Source organism: Mytilus californianus, unplaced genomic scaffold (assembly GCF_021869535.1).
Source record: "Mytilus californianus isolate M0D057914Y unplaced genomic scaffold, xbMytCali1.0.p SCAF_6, whole genome shotgun sequence".
Lineage (NCBI taxonomy): Eukaryota > Metazoa > Mollusca > Bivalvia > Mytilida > Mytilidae > Mytilus > Mytilus californianus.
Window position 1 is genome coordinate 32033360 of NW_026262712.1, and position 20192 is coordinate 32053551.

A 20192-nucleotide genomic window follows, 5' to 3' on the forward strand; every position below is an offset into this window, starting at 1 on the left:
AAATGCTTTGTAACCAAGAATAATTTAATCCTGGTCAACAAAAAAGAAAATGTTCTATTTAAAACACAATTATGAAGCTTGACTTATGAAATGCTGATCTTTGCATATGTAGTTAATAAAGGAAAAGGTAGTTTACTGATGTTCAAATCTCTCAAATTGATTAAGAAGACAAAACAAAGTTACAAACTAAACTTAGGGAATCACATGAACTCCAAAAGGGGTTAAGACCTTGTGTGTTGACAGGGTAAGCCTCTCCTGCTTTGCATGCATCAACCGTCGTGCAATTTGATATTAAAAACTAGTTTATAAAGTACTATCATCACAATCAAAATGGTATAGTGGCTGTTTGTTTAATTCCTTGGCATTAAAGGCTTTACATTTTATATACAGGGTATTTATAGATTACAATCTAAAACTGGGATGCCTTTACCCACTATTCACAGCTAAATTGCATGAAAAATGTCAGATTAATCAAATGGATTGGTGACCAATTTTAGAAGGCAATTCGAGGCTTCTTTGTATTCTTTGTATGTCCATTACAGAGTGTAATTTATCAGTAGTTGCTTGGTGTCTAAAGTGAAATATGATTGAGATTTCTTTATTCCAATGTTAACTTTTGTTACATTTGTAATTAAACAGTTTAACTGTATAATTATTATACTTAAGTTATGTTCCTGTTTATCAATATGTTTAGAATTAATTGAGTTTAATTTATTCGTTGCCTAGCAGATCAATCTGGCTTTGTTTGAAATAAAAAAAAAATAACTTAGTTGTTCAAGAGTCTTGGTTCAAGAAAAAAAAATAGAACTTAATCTGAACAACATAGAAGACAATTTATTTATTTTGACAAATTGGTATTTCTGCATATATTTTGCCTGATTGACACCCCCAAAAAATGTAATTAATGATATACTATTTACTAGAGGGTGAAAAAGGATTCAATGATATGTTCAGTTTGTTATAAAAGTACTTCTATTGATAAATTGACTATTCAAACAGAAATTGTAGAATGAGTAAGTCTTTATGAAATAAGAAATCATCCTTGTATTATGTATAATGTAGTTGTGTAAGTCATATCTGATCATGCCAAACTAGCATGATTTTTTTAGGATAAATACTCTTTCAGAAATAATGGCATGTTAAAAATTCCAAGTATTTCTTAAAAAATTATAATGTTTGACTTCACTGCTATTTAATATATTCAAAGAGGAAGATTTGGGAAATCTGACCATGCCATTATTTTGGAAATTCTTAGTTACTCAAATGTTAATATGTCTTTTAATATATTAAATGATTGTAGAACATCATTATTTGAACGGGCTGCATTATGATTCAGTCAATATGTCATCCTGGTATTTGGTGAGGTTTGTGGTTCTCAATATTTAGTTTTTTGTGTTATGTTAAGTTATTGTTATTTGTCTGTTCATCGATTTTCTTTTTGGCCATGGTGTTGTCTGATTTAGCGGGACTTGTGATTGTTAATCCCCTGCACCCTTTAGTATCTTCTCTTGCTTCTTGAAAAATGTTGTAACTTGATAACATGTAGACATGAAAATAATTATTCTTGACACTTGGGCTCTACTTTCAGTATAGAACCTTCTTTGTTTTTTCCATTGCAAATTTGTCAAATTTTAATGTCTTAGTCAGAAATCCCATGCACAAATCTTTCAATTAAAATACAAAAATGAAAAAAAATGGAACTTGATATTTGACTTTCTCCACTCGACTGGGGCCTTAGGTCATTAAACTTTACTCTGTTCTGTACTTGGAGTACGAATTTTGTGCTCGTAATCCTGCATTCTGATTGGTTGGATTCTGAGTCCTGAGTACAATAATCGTAATTTTTTATGAGCGCAATCATTGATAATTAGATTTAGAGAAATAATTAAAATGAGTTTAAAAAAAAACAAAAAACAAAGTTAAATGATGTGTGATCAATTGCAGCCAGATTGAATAATGATGTTCATAACTTAAGTTTAGTTTATGTTGTGTAGTAACTATTATTTATTATTTGTTAACTCTAAGGATATATTTTTGTACATAAATGTGTTCGAGATTTAATGATCCAACCTGTATTTTTTTCAGAGGGAAGGTAAAGTATAATTAATTATAGAATATGTTTATGGATTTTAAAAATTGCTCCTGTACTCTATTTGTAGGTAAAAAGACATGTACAAGGTTCATCCTTAATTATCAGATTATGTATGGTAATTTATTCTGCTTCGTGAAAGTGTTTATAAAAAAAATTCTCAGACATCTAGATGTTTTCATTGATGTATATAGCTAATTGTTTAGACATGTGACAATTGAACTTAAAGACATCATAGAATACATCACTTCATCGCATCATGTGACTCACGTCATCAAATCACCACAGATCATCTATTCAAAGACATACAGTTGAAAACAGAACAGATGAAAATCTACAAATGGAAAAGAGGCAGATCTTCTGTTAGAAGTTACAACTTTATTCTGGATAAGTTTTACACAGGAAAAGAAGTGGATTTTAACAGATTGGATATGAAATGAATTACCACAATACATTATTATGAATTCTGAAGAATATTTAAACACATTTTCTTTTCAGGATTTTACCCCATCAAAGATATTTTATTTTTTTTAAATCCATCAAAAATAAATGTAGTAAAACAACCGACTTTTTTTAATGAAATATTGTCCTATTGGCAAAGGTCTGTCTTCATCATTTTTCCATCTTCCATGGATTCAGATAATGAAAAAGTTAAAAATTATAGTTCAATTATTTAACTGAACATTACTCTTTTTAGCATAGGCATTTTACAGCTTGAATTATTGTTCAGATACTAGTCTTTAATTTAAGAGTAGACTTAATGCTGGCCACGTGTTGGTTATTAGTTCCCTACAGACGAAGTCGAAGTGGACTTTAGGTTTGCACTCCGTCTGTCTGTCCGTCTGTCCATCCGTCAGTCTGGCAAATCAGCTTTCCACACTTTTTTTCTTCGTTCTTGAAGATATTGATTTGATATTTGGTATATAGTTTTATCATGACAAGTTATAGATCAAGTTGTACTTTTTGTTCCGGACTGATGACTTAATCCACAGTTATGGACCAGTCCATAACTCTGGACCATATCTAATGTTAGAGTACTATGTTAAACCATATTTCTGTACAAAGGGAGATAACTCATTTTTTAAAAGACATTCTTTGTTAAATTATTTGAAGAATTTTTTGGCAGGTTTGTTTGTTATTTAGTATAAACTAATTTTCTGAATGCTATATATATAAAAAAAAAATTATGAAGAGAAATACTTTAATTAGATAATAATCTATTTTTATTAATGTATATATTTCAATACATTACATTGTGTAGATAAAAGTTGTTGACATTTTATAGATAAGTTAAAATCTATATTAGTTTGTGACAAATGAAAGAAAAAATATTTGGAACTATTAATTATATTTGATTGTAATTTGAAAATAGATAAACACTGTATAACATCATATCTAATTTTAGAGAACTATTAATCATATCTAATGTTTTTTTCACTCATATAATCAGTTTTCCACACTGTTTTTAGTCATGCTTGAACATATTGACATGCTATTTACTCTTTGTTTACACCATGACAAGTTAAAGAACAAGTTACCATTTTGTTCCAGTAAAATGAATTTTTACCTGGTAGGGGACAGAGTGCATGCAATACTCTCAGAATGCTTGTTTGGTTTTGATTTGTAGCCCAACATCACTTGTTTTATTGTTGTCTTCTTATAAGTGGATAGACATTGTTCGTGTCCTGTTTACCTGTCTGCCTATTTCATTCCAAGGATTTTCACTTCGATTTCCCACATGAATGAATTATGAGTTAAACCTGGCATAATCTATTCTCACTATTTAAAAGTTTATTAGAGCACTTCAATCGGTTTTATTGATTTAGGGGAACAAGCATGTTGGCATTATATCAGAAGATGAAATTATGGAAACAAAGTCTTTAAAGCAGACAAAACTAAACAAAATACATATTGCACTATATTTATTTTAAAATTGGAATTGACCATTCTTATTCGATTAAAAGATGGGTTTCAAAAATAGACGAATATAGAATTTAAATAAGATAACTTGCAAAGAAAATATTTAAATGATTTCTTTTCTATCTAATCGGTTTTAATTTGATACAAAAGACAAGGTATATTACTGATTAATAGGGATGCGCAGTTCAACAATTGATGTCTTCAGTGATGCTTGAGGCCAAAATATTTGAAAGTCCAAAACGAAATACAAAAGTCAAAATAGCATTTAAGCAGTTGTTACCTTTTCTTTATAATGTTTGAAATGTTAATTATTGAATAGAAATTATGTGACTTGTCCGATCAGGTAAATGCCTAATTATAAAAATAAGAAGATGTGGTATGATTGCCAATGAGACAACTCACCACCAGAGACCAAATGACATTAAAATTCTAATGTATATTATTTCGACTTGATTGTGATAAGGACAGTTAAAGATGCATTTGTATTGGCATAATAACATAATCTTTATCGAATTAGTGCTCACAAGCACATTTGATTTCAAATATCAACCCTTCCCCTTTCGTCTCAATCAGTCGCATAAGAAAAGGTACTTGAAATTATGAACAGTAAAATAATCTGAAAGATACCGGATTTCCATTCCCTTGAACCTATTTATAACCATTACTCCGCAGGAGAAGGAAGAGGCGGGTATATTCTCCAGTCTGACTGTCCCATTATCATTCAGATTTTTTTTTCTCAGGAACTACAAATAATAGTTAAAGGGGCACTAGCTACGAGATATTTAGAAAATCTAATATATGTTTTTTTTGTTCAATCATTAATGAAAGTGAAATAGTTAAATAATTATTCGCTTTTAGCTGGCAGTATGGTTCAAATTTGTCAAAATAAGCAAAGAAACATTGATGATGAATTATTCACTTGCAAGTGAATAATTCGACCTCATTGAAAGCGTATTCATGTGAACTTCAATTTAACCCCTTAGCTAGAGATGGATAACACGTGAATTGTATGTGTAAAGTTATTTTAAGGAAAAGAATGTCAACATTGAAAGTGAAACAAAGGTAAATCATTTGATTGACTTATCCTATCTGCAAAAAATCATTCTTATACAGGTAAAAACGATGATAAACATATATTTTTTTATCTATAATATGAAATTAAACAGACCTAGAAAAATCCAATAGCACGAGTTCGCTTAATCTATTTATATCTTTATTTATGTTTACATCGCTTATATGGTCATCGGATGACTTTGGAGGTCAACTCGATAGTTAATTAGATGGGGTCTAGACTAAAATACACACGAAACGAATCTACATATTATCATGCCCATGTCCTGTTAACTGTTTATTTTAGACTTTTAATAGTTTGGATAAATGTTCGATATTGTTATAAATCAAATATGAGAATTTGAGTCAAATCGGTGAACATGAATTTGACAGCTAGTGCCCCTTTAACTGAAATTTGTTATCAGGCTCCATGACAGCATGTTGTGCCGTGTGACCGGTTTTAGAATCATCACTCATTAACTTTTTATCAATTGAATACTTGTATATTCTTAACAAAAAAGCCTTATATGAGATTTTCGTCACATTTTTCTAGGAAACTACAAATAATAGCTTCCTGAAATTTGTTATCAAGCTTCATGTCGGCATGCTATAGGGAAAAAGTAGTATTACATTTTCCGGGCTTAAAGGTTGGCCTTTCCTGTACCCAAGGAAGGTGAAGGACGTCAACTTTGAGCGCTGTGATTGGAGTTAAGGGTATAATATATATTTTTATTTATTTATGAATAACTCCAGTGTGTACATTTACAATATAACTTCTGAAACACATTGAAATATTTTTTGAGAATAATTCGATAAAGCGTCCAAATTTTCATAAATTTGATGTAAAATGACGGTGGGCATGGATCCATAAACAAGTTCCGTTTGAAGATGGTCATGCTACCATTTGACTTCAGTTTCTATAAAATAATGAAGTACTAATATCACACATAACTGTTTTGTCCAGGTTTTTATTGTCAAGCCTGAGACTAATGTTGAAGAAAGCGAGACCTAGGGATAGTGATCCGGCGGCGGCGTTAATAAACTTCTTTAAAGCTTACTAATTCAGAAGGTAGAAGACCTGGATCCTTCATTCTTTGTATATAGATGCCTAATGTTATGAAGTTTCCGTCTGTCAAATGTCCATTGTCCTTGACCTCATTTTCATGGTTCAATGACTAATGAAAAAAAGTTAAGATTTTTAGTGTTCTTAATTTCTCTCTCATTATGAGAAATAGGATAACTATATTTGGTAAGTGCGTACCTTGCAAGGTTTTCATGCATATATGCCTGTCAGACAGTTTTCACTTGACCTCGACCTCATTTCATGGATCAGTGAACAAGGTTAAGTCTTCGTTGTCAAGTCCATATGTCCATATATATACTATAAGCTATAGGTCTACTATACTTGGTGTACATGTCCTACTGGCAGGTGTCATCTGACCTTGACCTCATTTTCATTGTTCAGTGGTTCATGTTAAGTTTTTGTTCTGTTTTTCTAATACTGTGCAATAGGTCAACTATATTTGGTGTATGAAAATATTTTACAATGTACATGTCAGGCTGGCAGAATTTATTTGACCTTGACATCATACGGTTCATTGCTCAATGTGAAGTTTTTGTGTTATGGTCTGTTTTTCTTAAACTATGAGCAATAAGTCAACAATATTTGGGTATGGAATGATTATAAGGTGTATTAACACTTATAGATATAAGAAGATGTGGTATGAGTGCCAATGAGACAACTCTCCATCCAAGTCACAAGTTGTAAAAGTAAACCATTATAGGTCAAAGTACGGCCTTCAACACGGAGCCTTGGCTCACATCGAACAGCTAGCTATAAAAGGCCCCCACGATGACTAGTGTAAAACCATTCAAACAGGAAAACCAACGGTCTAATTAAAAAAAAAACAAGAAACTAGAAACACTTTTGAACCACATCAACAAACGACAACCACTGAACATCAGGTTCCTGACTTAGGATAGGTGCAAACAAACGCAGCGGGTCCAAACGTTTTAACAGGCGCCAACCTTCACCCTACCTGAAACAATAGTGTAACATCACATAGAAAGACGCACTATAAAATATCATTTGAAAGACATATTAATAAAAAAAATTGAACATACAATGAACGAATAAATTTGATATATGACACATTGTACTTATGTAAACAAGTCACATTACCTGAAAATCTGTGAAAGCAGTGAAAAATGTGATGAATTGAAACCGTTATTATCTTTTATTAATTTTTAGGCAGTTAAGCTGCCTTATGCGAGCACCCTAGATTTGTGTTCTACCCAATAAATGCTGAAATACGTGCCATTGTTATTATCTAGCTGGATATAATGTTATTTATAACTAATTGAATAGTTTTTTCATACTTTTAATTCTGGATTACAAAAATATGACCAGAAAAAACCTTAAATGATCGTCGAACCACCCAAAAGTTTTGAAGTTGCACATAGGAAGTAGAGCACATTAGGAATCCTTATGTAGTTTATTATCCCCTGTGCTTTTGGCTAAGATGTCAAAGAACAATTGTATGAAATATTTAATCGCCGAAAATCTTTAAAGACAAGCAGTTTAGATTTCCCAAATGGCAAAAGTCGTAGGAATATTGTTTGTCGTCAATACGTGTTACAACTACGTCAGTAGTCTATTAATAAGTTCCACTGTTCATGCTGTTGGCGGCAATTTCAAATTAGAAGACGAAATTTTCGTATCTTTTCAATTTGGAGGCAGGGATTCAAATTAGCGGTGGTCCGAGGTCCGCGACCTTCCACTGTTGCAATCGGACTCTCGACTTGGTTACTAGCTACGCCCGACGGACCTTTCACTTGAAAGAAAATTAAAAATAACTTTGCAAACCTTTTTACCAAAGTCTCTAAATAAACGATCTCAAAACGTATTTTCATCTTTATTATTCATGACAGCGATGTTCATTTTGTTCAACCGCTAGCTTTATACAGATAATCGCCTAATAGTAATGTGTAAATTCGAGTAAAATCGTATCTGACTGACAAAAACAACATTGAAAAACAATGGATGCCGTGTAGACAATTACAATATCGGGTCCGATTCCGGAAGCGGATAAGGGTAATTCCGGGTTTTGGAGATCAACTACAAAAAATTTTTTCAGGCAGGCATACTGTTCCCAGAGGCAGGTGACAAAATACATCTATGCATGGTAAATACATATAAACACTAGAAATGGAAACCAAAAGATATATGTAAAAGAAAGAAAAAGCAAAAAATATTTGATACAGAAACTCAAAATTACTTTTTGACAAATTTTAATGTCAAAATCCAATACAATGTGACAGCTGGGAACAGTATATCTAACAATATATATGTTCCTGGTGACAGTATAAATCTTCTTTATCAGTGATAAATGTTGATAATGCATGTAAGATGCTTTTAAAGTGTAAACATATTACTGCAATTTTTTTCTCAATTTTGAAGGGTCAGTTAACATAGCTGGAAGTTTCTTACTTTGTTTTCGCAAATAGTGCAACTAGATTTTATGATACCTGAATGTAAGCAAATCATATGATATATAGGTGGAATCCTTTGGGTCACTCTACCCCCTCCTGTTTGATAACTTTGAAACGGATGAGATCCCCACCCCTAAACCATATATATTCATGTATGGGACTATATAACTAATCAAATGAAATATATAGGGGGAAGTCCCTAGGGTTACCCCACCCCTCCTGTTTGAGAACTTGGAAACAGTCGAGATCCCCACCCCTAAACCATATATATTCATGTATGGGACAATATAACTAATCAAATGAAATACAGGGGAGTCCCTGGGGTCACCCCAACCCTCCTGTTTGGGAACTTTGAAATGGTCGAGATCCCCACCCCTAAACCAAATATATTCATGTATGGGACAATATAATAAATCAAATGAAATATAGAGGGAGTCCCTGCAGTCACCCCACCCCTCCTGTTTGAGAATTTGGAAACGGTCAAGATCCCAAGACAAGACAAGACAATTTATTTAAACTTAAGCACACGTATGGTGCTACAAGAGGATAACAATTATACATTAACAATTACATATATACTTATACATTTACAAGCAAGACACACAATAAATAAATAAGTGATATCATACAATAAAATGGAAATAAACTATAGTTGGTTGATTTGTTTGCAAAATTCTTAATTGCAACATGGATATGAAGTTATTGTAACATGCTTTGTATTATGAAAATATTTTTTCAATATGTCTTAGAAACATGCACACTTTTGTTAGCAGTGGCACGTTACAGTGTGATAATAGACCAGTAAGTTTCAATTGGGAAGGATTTTGTGTGTAATATGTAGGTATATATCTTTCTCTTAAAGACATAATTTGTTCATTGGAGCATACAAAAAAATAATGATCCCATAAACCATACATATTCATGTATGTGACAATATAAAAAATGAAATGAAATATAGGGGGATTCCTTGGGGGTCACCCCACCCCTCCTGTTTGAGAACTTGGAAACGGTCGAGATCCACCCCTTAACCATATATATTCATGTATGGGACAATATAACAAATCATATGAAATATAGGTTGAGTGCTTGGGGCCACTCTACCACTTCCTGTTTGAGAATTTGAAAACGGTCGAGATCCCCACCCTAAACCATATATATTCATGTATGGGACAATATAACAAATCAAATGAAAAATAGGGGCAGCTCCTATGGTCACTGTAAACCATCCTGTTTGAGAACTTGGAAACGGTCGAGATCCTCACCCCGAAACCATATATACTCATGTATGGGACTATATAACAAATCAAATGAAATATAGGGGAGTCCTTGCAGTCACCCCACCCCTCCTGTTTGAGAACTTGGAAACAGTCGAGATCCCGACCTCTAAATTAAACCATATATATTCATGTATGGGACAGCAGAACTTATCAAATGAAATATAGGGAGAGTCCTAAGGTTCACCCTACCCCCTCCTGTTTGATAACTTGGAAACAGATGAGATCCCCACCCCTAAACCATATATACTCATGTATTTGGCAATATAACAAATCAAATGAAATATAGGGGAAGTCACTGGGGTCACCCCACCCCCTCCTGTTTGAAAACTTGATAACGGTCGAGATCCCCACCCCTAAACCATATATATATTCATGTATGGGACAACATAAAAAATCAAATGAAATATAGGGTTAGTCCCTAAGGTCACCCCATCCCCTCTTGTGTGTGTTTTAAGAACTTGTAAAAGTTTGAGATACCAACTCCTAAACCATATTCATTCCTGTTCGTCATTTCAAACAGATTTGAATGACATACAAGATCAATCTCATAGGCATCACATATGCATATCACTTTACTAGACCTAATCAATGTGTACTAGACTTTGCCCAATGTCAGGCGACCATGGGAACGAATAATTATGGCAGCTTTGTTTGGGAGACTTCGTAACAGCATTCTGTTACAATTATTTCTTGTTTATTATAAAATTTTATTGATGCAAAAAATGAGTAGGTTTAAAGAATTTACCTTAATTATATTTTGAATAATTTCTGGTTCTATAAAAAATTTCATTTTAATATGGCTCATTTTAAAGAAAACATATCTTTCAAGCCCAAGAGTGTTTGACCAACTTTATTATAATCACCTGTCATTTTATTCCAAACTTAGACATCATGGACTTGGGGTGAAGGTGGGGGTCATTTACATTTACTATGGGCAGGTCAGTCAGACCTCACCTTTGATCCCCGTAGTAGTAAACATTTGTCTGATTTGTGTCTCATAACTTTTGCACTGTAGAACACAAACTCAGTTTTCTTTCCAGGGAAGCAAGTCCATGCATACTATTACAAGCTCGTACTAAGTCAACTTGAACTACTAACAGTCAACTAATACCAACGTTAACTATCAACTAGAACAACTGCAATCATTTCGAACTTGTACCACTGCAGACACATGACCATTAAAAATATACTTGATATATGCGTTGCTTTTGAAAACCTTGATAAAATATGAATTATTTGCCTTAATAATTAATTCATTAAATGAACATAAATGCACAATATATGAATGTTTAATGTTTGTTCTTTTAAATCTTAAAAAAAATGAAGCAACATAGCCACAGTTTTCATAATTATGTTTGCCTTGGTTTTTGGTTAACTGCCTACAGTGCTTACAGTGCTTTGATCTTATATGTTACCAGCATACGGATTCTACTGAACTCTTTTAGCTCACCTTACCCAAAAGGGTCAAGTGAGCTTTTCTCATCACTTGGCGTCCGTCATCCGTCGTCGTCCGTTAACTTTTACAAAAATTTTCTCCTCTGAAACCACTGGACCAAATTAAACCAAACTTAGCCTAAATCATCCTTATGGTATCTAGTTTAAAAAAATGTATCCGATGAACCCGCCCACCAATCAAGATGGCCGCCGTGGCTAAAAATAGAACATAGGGGTAAAATGCAGTTTTTGGCTTATATCTCTGAACTTAAGCATTAAGAGCAAATTTGACATGGATTAAAAATGTTAATCAGGTCAAGATCTATCTACCCTGAAATTTTCGGACGAATCCGACAACCCGTTGTAGGGTTGCTGCCCCTAAATTGGTAATTTTAAGGAAATTTTGCAGTTTTTATACGACCGCAAAAAATTTTTGGCGTCGTATAATGCTATGATGTCGTCGTCTGCGTCGTCGTCGTCCGAAGACACATTTGGTTTCCGGACAATAACTTTAGTTTAAGTGAATGGATCTCTATATAAATTTTTACCAGAAGGTTCAATACCACAAAAGGAAGGTTGGGATTGATTTTTGAGGTGATAGTACCAACAGTTTCGGTATTAGGGTCCAAAAAGGGTCCAAAAACGAGCTTTTTTGTAGTTTCCGGACAATAATTTATGTGTAAGTGTATGGATCTCTCTGTAATTGTACCACCCACAAGGTTCCATATCACACAGGGAAGGCTGGGATTGAGTTTGGGGTTAATTGCCCCAAACGTTCAGGAATTAGGGAGGGAAAAGGGGCCAAAAACAAGCATTTTTCTAGTTTCCAGACAATGACTTGTGTTTAAGTGTATGGATCTCTCTGAAATTGTACTACAAGGTTCCATACCATAAAGAGAAGGCTGGGATTGAGTTTGGAGGTAACTACTCCAAAAGGTGGGTGGGGGGTTAAAAATTTGGGGGGGGGGGGGTTCATTTTTTTTCTTCAAAATTTTTTTAATCTTCAATTGCACAGTATTGCGCAATAGTAAGAAATCTTCAATTGCACAGTATTGCGCAATAGCACAGTATTGGTCAAAAGCAAGAAATCTTCAATTGCACAATATTGTGCAATAGCACAGTATTGTGCAATATCACAGTATTGCGCAATAGCAAGAAATCTTCAATTGCACAGTATTGCACAATAGCATAGTATTGCGCAATAGCAAGATATCTGCAACTGCACAGTACTGCGCAATACCAGAAATCTTCAATTGCACAGTATTGCGCAATAGCAAGAAATCTTCAATTGCAAAGTATTGGACAATAAGTATTGCACAATAGCAAGAAATCTTCAATTGCACAGTATTTTGCGCAATAGCAAGAAATCTTCAGTTGAAAACAAATACAAATGTTTTAACCAATTTCAATGGGATTAATTAAGTCTTTAATATTTGGGGGTTCTAACCTTGTATAATTTTTTTGGATATTGTGCCCTATTTTTAAATTGGTCTACATTGAGGTCAAAAGGGTCTAAAATTAAACTTTGTTTGATTTCAACAAAAACTGAAGTATTGCGGCTGTATGATTTGCTGAATCTTATTGTGCATTTAGATTTTTATTTTGGGCCCTATTTTCAAACTAGTTCATATTAAGGTTTGAAGGGTCCAAAATTAAACTTCGTTTTTCAACTAAAATTAAATTATTGGTGTTTTTTTTTATATGCTGAATCTAGCCATGTTGTTAGATTTTGGATATCAGACCATTCGAGGTAAATTAAATATCCCATTTAAAATTTTTAAGATCTTTGACCACATTTTTTGTGTGTCAGAAACCTATATTATGTCAAAAATTTGATCACAATCCAAATTCTGGCAGTGTCAAGCTTGAATATTGTGTCCAAACTTGCCCTAGCTGTTCAGCGAAGCATTTTATTGGTTATTGTCTTGAATATTATAAAAGATAGAGATAAACTGTAAACAGGAAATATATTCAGCAAAGTAAGATCTACAAATAAGTCAATTTGACCAAACTTGTCAAATGACCCATTAAGTAGTTATTGCCCTTTTCGTAAATTTTTGTAATCTTTTACAAAAATCTTCTCTTGATATTACTGGGCCAAGTTAAACCATTCTTGGCCTAAATCATCCTTAGGGTATCTAGTTTAAAAAAATGTATCCGATGACCGCGCCCACCTACCAAGGTGGCCGCCATGGCTAAAAATTGAACATTGAGGTAAAATGCAGTTTTTGGCTTATATCTCTGAAACTAAAGCATTTAGAGCAAATCTAACGGGGTTAAAATGTTCAACAGGTCAACATAACCAAAATTGTCAATTGCCCCCTTAAGGAGTTATTGCCCTTTAAAGTCAATGTTTCTCTTTTTCGTAATTTTTTTTTAATCTTTTACAAAAATCTTCTCTTTATCTACTTGGCCAAATGAAATTAAACTTAGCCACAATTATTATTAGAGTATCTTGATTGAAAAATGTATCCGATGACCCTGCCGTACAACCAACATGGTCCCCATTGGTAAAAATAAAACATATAGGGGTTTACTCTAGAAGTCTATGGGGAAAAAGGTAAAAAAAAAACCAATTTCAAAAGGTCACAACTTGAAAACTAATTTAAATAATGATAAGGGGTCTTCAGTAACTATTGTAAGGCTGCAATTGGATGACTTGATTTTTTTCCAGGGCGTGCAATTTTTCAGGGGGGGGGGGGGGAAACTAATAATTTCTCCTTGATATGTTCCATGTTTAGAATTATTCAGTGTTACTTTTTCTATGAAGCATTATTATATCTTTTCTTTCAGCATACTTATATTGGGTGAATGCCCTCCAGACCCGGCGGGTTATTCGGGGTCACTGGAACCCCTGCCCCAATTTATTTTATTGAAGAGTGTTCCATAAAAACATTTAAAGGCATTTTCACCATTACACCGTCCCTGGGTGAAATAAATTTTGGAGTGGAGGAAAGGAAATTTTTTATTTTTTGTTGATTATCTTGAATATCATTACAGATTGAGATATATTGTAAACAGCCAAAATATCAAGCAAAGAAAGATCTACAAATAAGTTAACATGACCAATTGGTAATTGACATCTTATTGGAGTTATTGTCTTTTAAAGTTATTTTCTGCAATTTATTGGTAATTTTTGTAAATCTTTTCGAAAATCTTCTGCTTTTAATTTAACTACTGGGCTAAATTAAACCAAACTTGGCCTCAATCATTATTAGGGTATCTATATGATTTTAACCTTATTTTACATGATTTCCAAAACCACAGTAGATACAGGTGAGCGACACAGATTCGTGAGAGCCTCTAGTTTTATATACATACACATATATATATATATATATATATATATAGCTTAGAACGCGTAATTAACAGTGTATAAAAACGCCTGACCATCTTTTTCGTTCACAACAAACAAAGATTTGAATTTGCTGTTATAGCAAAGAGCCCATGGAGAACCAATTAAGTCTGTCTCTGACAGGAGTGTTTTGTACTGTTTGCCACCAGAGTCTATTGCAATGACATTTTTTGAATCGAGCCCTGCAACAAAAGAATTCCCGTGTTCATCAACTGTGATACCTCTAGGTCCCGTGAGAACCATTTCGTCTGTAAATGTCCATAATATATCCCCGTTTCTATTATGACAGACGATCGTATTGGTATATCCGTTTACAGAATAAAGTGTATTGCCTAATGAAGCAAAAAATGTTGAGACTTCCCCACTGCGTATGTAATTTTTCTCGTTATTTTTTAACCTGATCTCCTGTAATTTGTTTTCGAGAGAAACTATAAAATTGCCTTCAGAGTAAGTTACGCCATAGGAAGGGTGAGTCGTGGAGATACTTCTGAATGTTTTCCCTAATTTAAGACTAACTAGTTCAATATTCCTTTTCGTGGATGATATTACGGCAACAGTTTCATTGTCGACACATGTAACATCATGAATATTTGGCATCATGTTGGTAATTTTCTTTTCAAATTTTCCACCAGGTGAAAAAAGTATCAAAAAAGAAGGATTAAAGTTTGATACCACAAGTTTGCCACAAGGTAAAATACAGCAACCTGACACATTTAAAGCTGTTGTATTTATTTTTGTTTTTAACTTCAGTGTTATATTGTCAACAGACATTGTAGGATTCACGTTTACACTAATCAACTGAGCTTGGCTCTCTTTCCTTCTTTTTAATAGGAGTTTACATGGTAGGGCATTGATGCCAACTTTTCCAAACGTAGGTGTTTCTTTACTGATATTTTGTAATAAGTCGTTAAATTGGCAAATAACTTCGACGTGAGCCAATTGTTGATCTTCAATCCAAGACTGTATGTCATTTTCTGTTTTATTCAGTTTGGTTTCTAACTGAGTGATCCCTAAAAATGTTTGCATATCTGTTGCGTGTTCCTTTATGCTTTCTACATTTTCTATCCACTCTTCGACTAAACTTTGAGTTTTTTTCAGAGATGCAATGAAACTCTGTATTTGTTTGGTTGAATTTTCTACAGATTTGTTGAGTTCAGCGACAAAATTGTCTTGCATTTTATCTAGGTTATAATTTATCGTTTGTCGGATTGCTGATATCTCGGATTCGAATTTCTTTTTTGAAGCTGATAGCGAAGATACATTCTTTTGTCTGTCAGCCAGAATACGACTGAGGTTTTCCTTCAGTTCCACGAGTGAGGATGTGATCTCCGTAAAGGCTACTGATGTTTTAGCATTTTGCACAACATCTTCAACGAGTAATATTTCTTTGCATTCCCTGTGGTTTGCAGAAATGACACATTTTCTACACAACAGTTCATTATGCACATTGCAAAACAATTGGTACTTTTCGTCGTGTCCATCACAGTTCAGTTTAATGTTTGCAATAAAAGATGGCAACATGTGGTATTCCGCGATAAGAACTGTGGTGTGGTTTCGTGTGGCCTTTGACAAGCCGTGATGTTCCTTACAGTCCAGGCATAGTCCTTCATCGCAATCTGAGCACCAAACAACTGACAGCTTAGAAACGTGACGTAAATAACAAATACAACAATTTTCAAACAAAGTAGCCATGACCTGTAAAAACAAAATTCTGTTAATATATACGATCAAATATGGATATCCCGTATAACATATTTTTCATAAAGCGTTATATGTACAAGGTATTGCTGCATAGCGCCTGCCATTGGTGCATGTTATTAACAAAATTAAATTTTGATGATTTGATCATTTTCTTAAAATGCCCCAAAAAAATAATAAAAAATTTGTAGGCTGACAAGTCATGTTTGCGTTTCTGACTGAATGTTATGTTAAATCTTTTTTAAGATTAAGGTATTACCAACTGAATATGTCAACGAACATTGAAAGTGAAGTCGGATGATCTCGGTCAGACAAATTTTCTAATTCTAAAATACAAATTAAGTTATAACTTACAGTAACAAAGACTCTAAAGTAATTGTGAAAAAAAACTAATGTAATCAATGGACCATGAAAAAAGTGTTAACAAAAATACCACAATCCAAGGTAAATTCAAAAATGGAACTCTATAAAAAATGAAAAAATCAAACGTTAGACTTTATCAACCAACGGGATGAATGGAAAATAACTCGCATATTCTTGACCTGGTACATGCATTTTTCGAAGAAAAGTAGGATTAAACATGGTTTATAGCTAGAACCCCGTCATGCAAACATGAACTCCTTACAGCCCATATGTAGTTAACCTATTACGAACAGTAGATAATTACTAATCTAAATTTGAAAACACATTTTTATCAATAAAACTAAACAATGAAAATTATAGATAAATTTCAGATGAGCCCAGTTAGACAGACAAATACGCCTTACAATTATTATACACCACATATGATACAACAAATTTTAATCAAGATACAACAAAAACATAACTGACGAAAAAGTTCAAAGGTATTGGTATTCTGTTGTTACATCGAACGTTGGTAAATGAACCACAAACATACTTTATGGGTAAATGAACATTGTAAGACGGACAAATACACCTTGTAATCATTCTTTTATAGCATGAATATAGCTAATCTATAATAACCTTTTTTATAGACCACCTGGCCCATAGCACAAAAAGGAGGGAAAGATACCAAGAGAACCTTCCAAAATCGAAGAAAAACTGGCAAAACCATGAAAAAAAAAAGATTGAAAATAGAAATAAGTCCTCAAAATACCCAAAAGACACTTAGATTGACCAACACGAACCCCATTAAAAAACTGGGATTGAAACATGTGTTCCGCAAGGGATCTATGCTCATCACTTGTCCGCTCGTCAGATAACTTTTACACTAATCATCTCCTCTGAAAATTCAGGACCAATTAAATTCAAACTTGGCCACAATAATCCTAAGGGTATCTAGCTTAAGGCAAATTAGCTATGATCCGACCAGCCAACAAACATGGCTGCCAAAATTAAAAAAACATAGGGGTAAAATTGAATGTACTGTCTTATCTTCAAAACCGTTATAGGTTGCACTTTGTAAATACAACTGTTTCACAAGCTACGCCTCTTTTGGGGAGATATATAATATTCATAGATATGTTAATTTGTTAACGTACTGGTTCCCAAATATGATCTCTGTGTTTGATCTCACAGAGACATAACTTGAGAATGTTACCAGTATAGAAAAAAATGGTAGCGCCTAAAATTTAATTCTTAGGAGGTCCAAAAGTGGAGGTAGGGGTAGTATAGAATTTTAGTATAAGTTTAAACTCTTAGAAGTTCAGGGCATATTAATGTTGAAAATATGCCGCACAGCACTATATTTTGACCTTTGAATAAAATAGTAGTGCATATCAACATTCCGTTCTGGGATATAATTTTTCACGAAACTTCCTAGTAAAAGTGGCACAGTTTTAGCCGCAAAGGGTGTTCCTTTGGGAAATTACATTGTCTATATTTACAGAATTGCAACCTTTAGAGAGAGAAAATCTGACATGGACAGAAATGTTCAGAATGTCAAGGTCTACATATTGTCTCTTTTTAACACCCCTGCCAGATGGTCCTAATATGAGCTACAGTCATTAAATGGCGATTTGTACCTAGTTTTTGGGGGTAGTTTTGGTTATTATCTAAAACATATTAAAGTTAAAGGGAAACTGTAAAAAGCAAAAACGATTTACACAAAAGGTCAGTGACCGAAATCGTGAATTAGTTGTTGCCCCTGCATGATAAATATTACTCATTTATGTTTTATTTTTCGGAAACTGTAGAAGATAGAGAACTTTTAAATTTTAAAAATGATCACAAGCACAAGATTTACAAATAGGTCAAATTGTAAAATCATCTGGTCGTCTACTTATCGGAGTTATTACCCTTGAATGGCGATGTTTACACTTTTTTTGTGCTTTTATCAAAACTATAGTTGATAGCGAGAAACTGTAAATAGAAAATTTTCTATAGCATGACGAAAAAAAAAATACATGAATGAAATCATTAATCGATTACCTTGAGGATTTGTAGCTCTTGAATGATTTCTTTTTACAAATTATTTTTTGCAAAAACTAACATGCTAAAGAAATAAAAGAGAATATTTGAAGTAAAAAAAATATTCTCTTTCATTTCTTTAGTTTTGGTAAAAATAAAAAAAATGTGAAAAGTCTTCATTAAAGGGCAATATCTCATATAAAATATAGAGAGTATTTGAAGTAAAAAAAAGGATCAACAGGACAGGATCTTCAAATGGGTCAGTTGACTTTTTATATGAGTTATTGCCCTTTAATGAAGATTTTTCATATTTTGTTATTTTTGCCAAAATTCTGGTAGAGAGAAACTGCATGAAGCCAATTAAGCCAGTCAAAACATATGGCCGAACTCGTTAGTAAACTCCTTATAAAAGTTTTTTAATTTGAATGATGAATTTTACCAATTATTTTTGCCGGAAAATATTAAGGAACTATTCTTTTCGCATTGTATTAATGTTAAACAAAAATGACAAATGAGCAATACAGGAGCCTCTAACTCATTTTTACAATCTGGATCTGCCACTTAGGGTGATGGGGTATATGCCGCGCGATCTTCTCTGTATAATAATCCAGTCAGACGTGTTTATTTTAGTACATTCTGTTGATTTTACTTAAAAGCCATCCATATATACCTATGTATATTTTTCATTGTAGCGTAGCAATAATAGCTTTTGTACATACCTTGGATGTTTAATAGAAAAGTGGTCTTCAAAGTCGATAAATATTAAACAGGAAGTATGAAATAGGTCGTTGTTTTTCTCAGATCACATGCTATAGCAACAGGTTAGATAACTTTAACATGTATGAATAAGTACATACTTTAAATTCAAATTCTCCTTTGTTAGAGAGAACTATATATCATATACACATACTGATGATTCTCAGAACTGGCTGTCATGAACGCAGGTTGAACTCTACAGGTAAACTGGAGTATATTCCAAGATAAGAAAGGCTTTATAAATATTGTAATTTGAACGTGATTGAAGACCAGATCCATTTTGCATTAATTGGCATGTCCTTTTTACATGTTATATGCATCAAGAAAAGTTTTACTTGAGCATACTAAACTTAGAGAATATATTAATTGGATTATGTCAATTGACGACAAAAGCTTTATAACCATGTGATAACATCTTCATGCAAATATACCCGGTACCTTAACATAAGTTTTGAAACAAAACTAAAAATTGGGAAAATATATTTACCAAATTGACACACCTAGCTTAAGGCTTTAGTGACAATATAAAGAGCGGAGATATCTTTCTTTCATCCAGCTGGCTCTCTCAAATTGTTTATCTTTGTACATGTTATATAAATCATAATATTGATTATTTAATGTATTGTCTATTTTAAGGAATGTGTAGATGTTTATCTTTTTTTACTTATTTTCTTGTTTGTAATTGACGTTCCTTTAAGGGGCATTTAATTAGGAAATAAACTGATTTGATTTGAACAAGATCTGCACCTAG

At 33.0% G+C, this 20192-nt stretch overlaps 2 protein-coding genes across 3 annotated transcripts in view; one reads left to right on the plus strand and one right to left on the minus strand.

Annotated features, from left to right (window-relative positions):
• The window catches only part of LOC127706832 (cleavage and polyadenylation specificity factor subunit 6-like), a 40716-nt gene extending 38064 nt beyond the window's left edge, over positions 1 to 2652 (plus strand). For both annotated transcript variants that reach the window (XM_052211538.1, XM_052211540.1), the window contains exon 15: positions 2160 to 2652. The gene's annotated coding sequence lies outside the window, so the exon portion shown is untranslated. The remainder of the gene's footprint in view (positions 1 to 2159) is intronic.
• Positions 2653 to 13163: 10511 nt separating this feature from the next.
• Positions 13164 to 19482, minus strand: LOC127706831 (uncharacterized). Its single transcript, XM_052211536.1, has 2 exons — positions 19405 to 19482; positions 13164 to 16312 (listed from the first exon to the last, which is right to left on the minus strand). The coding sequence occupies exon 2, from the start codon at positions 16307 to 16309 to the stop codon at positions 14615 to 14617; it is 1695 nt and encodes a 564-aa protein (XP_052067496.1). The 5' UTR covers positions 16310 to 16312; positions 19405 to 19482; the 3' UTR covers positions 13164 to 14614.
• Positions 19483 to 20192: the final 710 nt, after the last annotated feature.

Bases quoted from the DNA above. Each gene is read 5' to 3' on its own strand.
- LOC127706831 (XM_052211536.1), bottom strand. From the start codon at position 16,309: ATGGCTACTTTGTTTGAAAATTGTTGTATTTGTTATTTACGTCACGTT.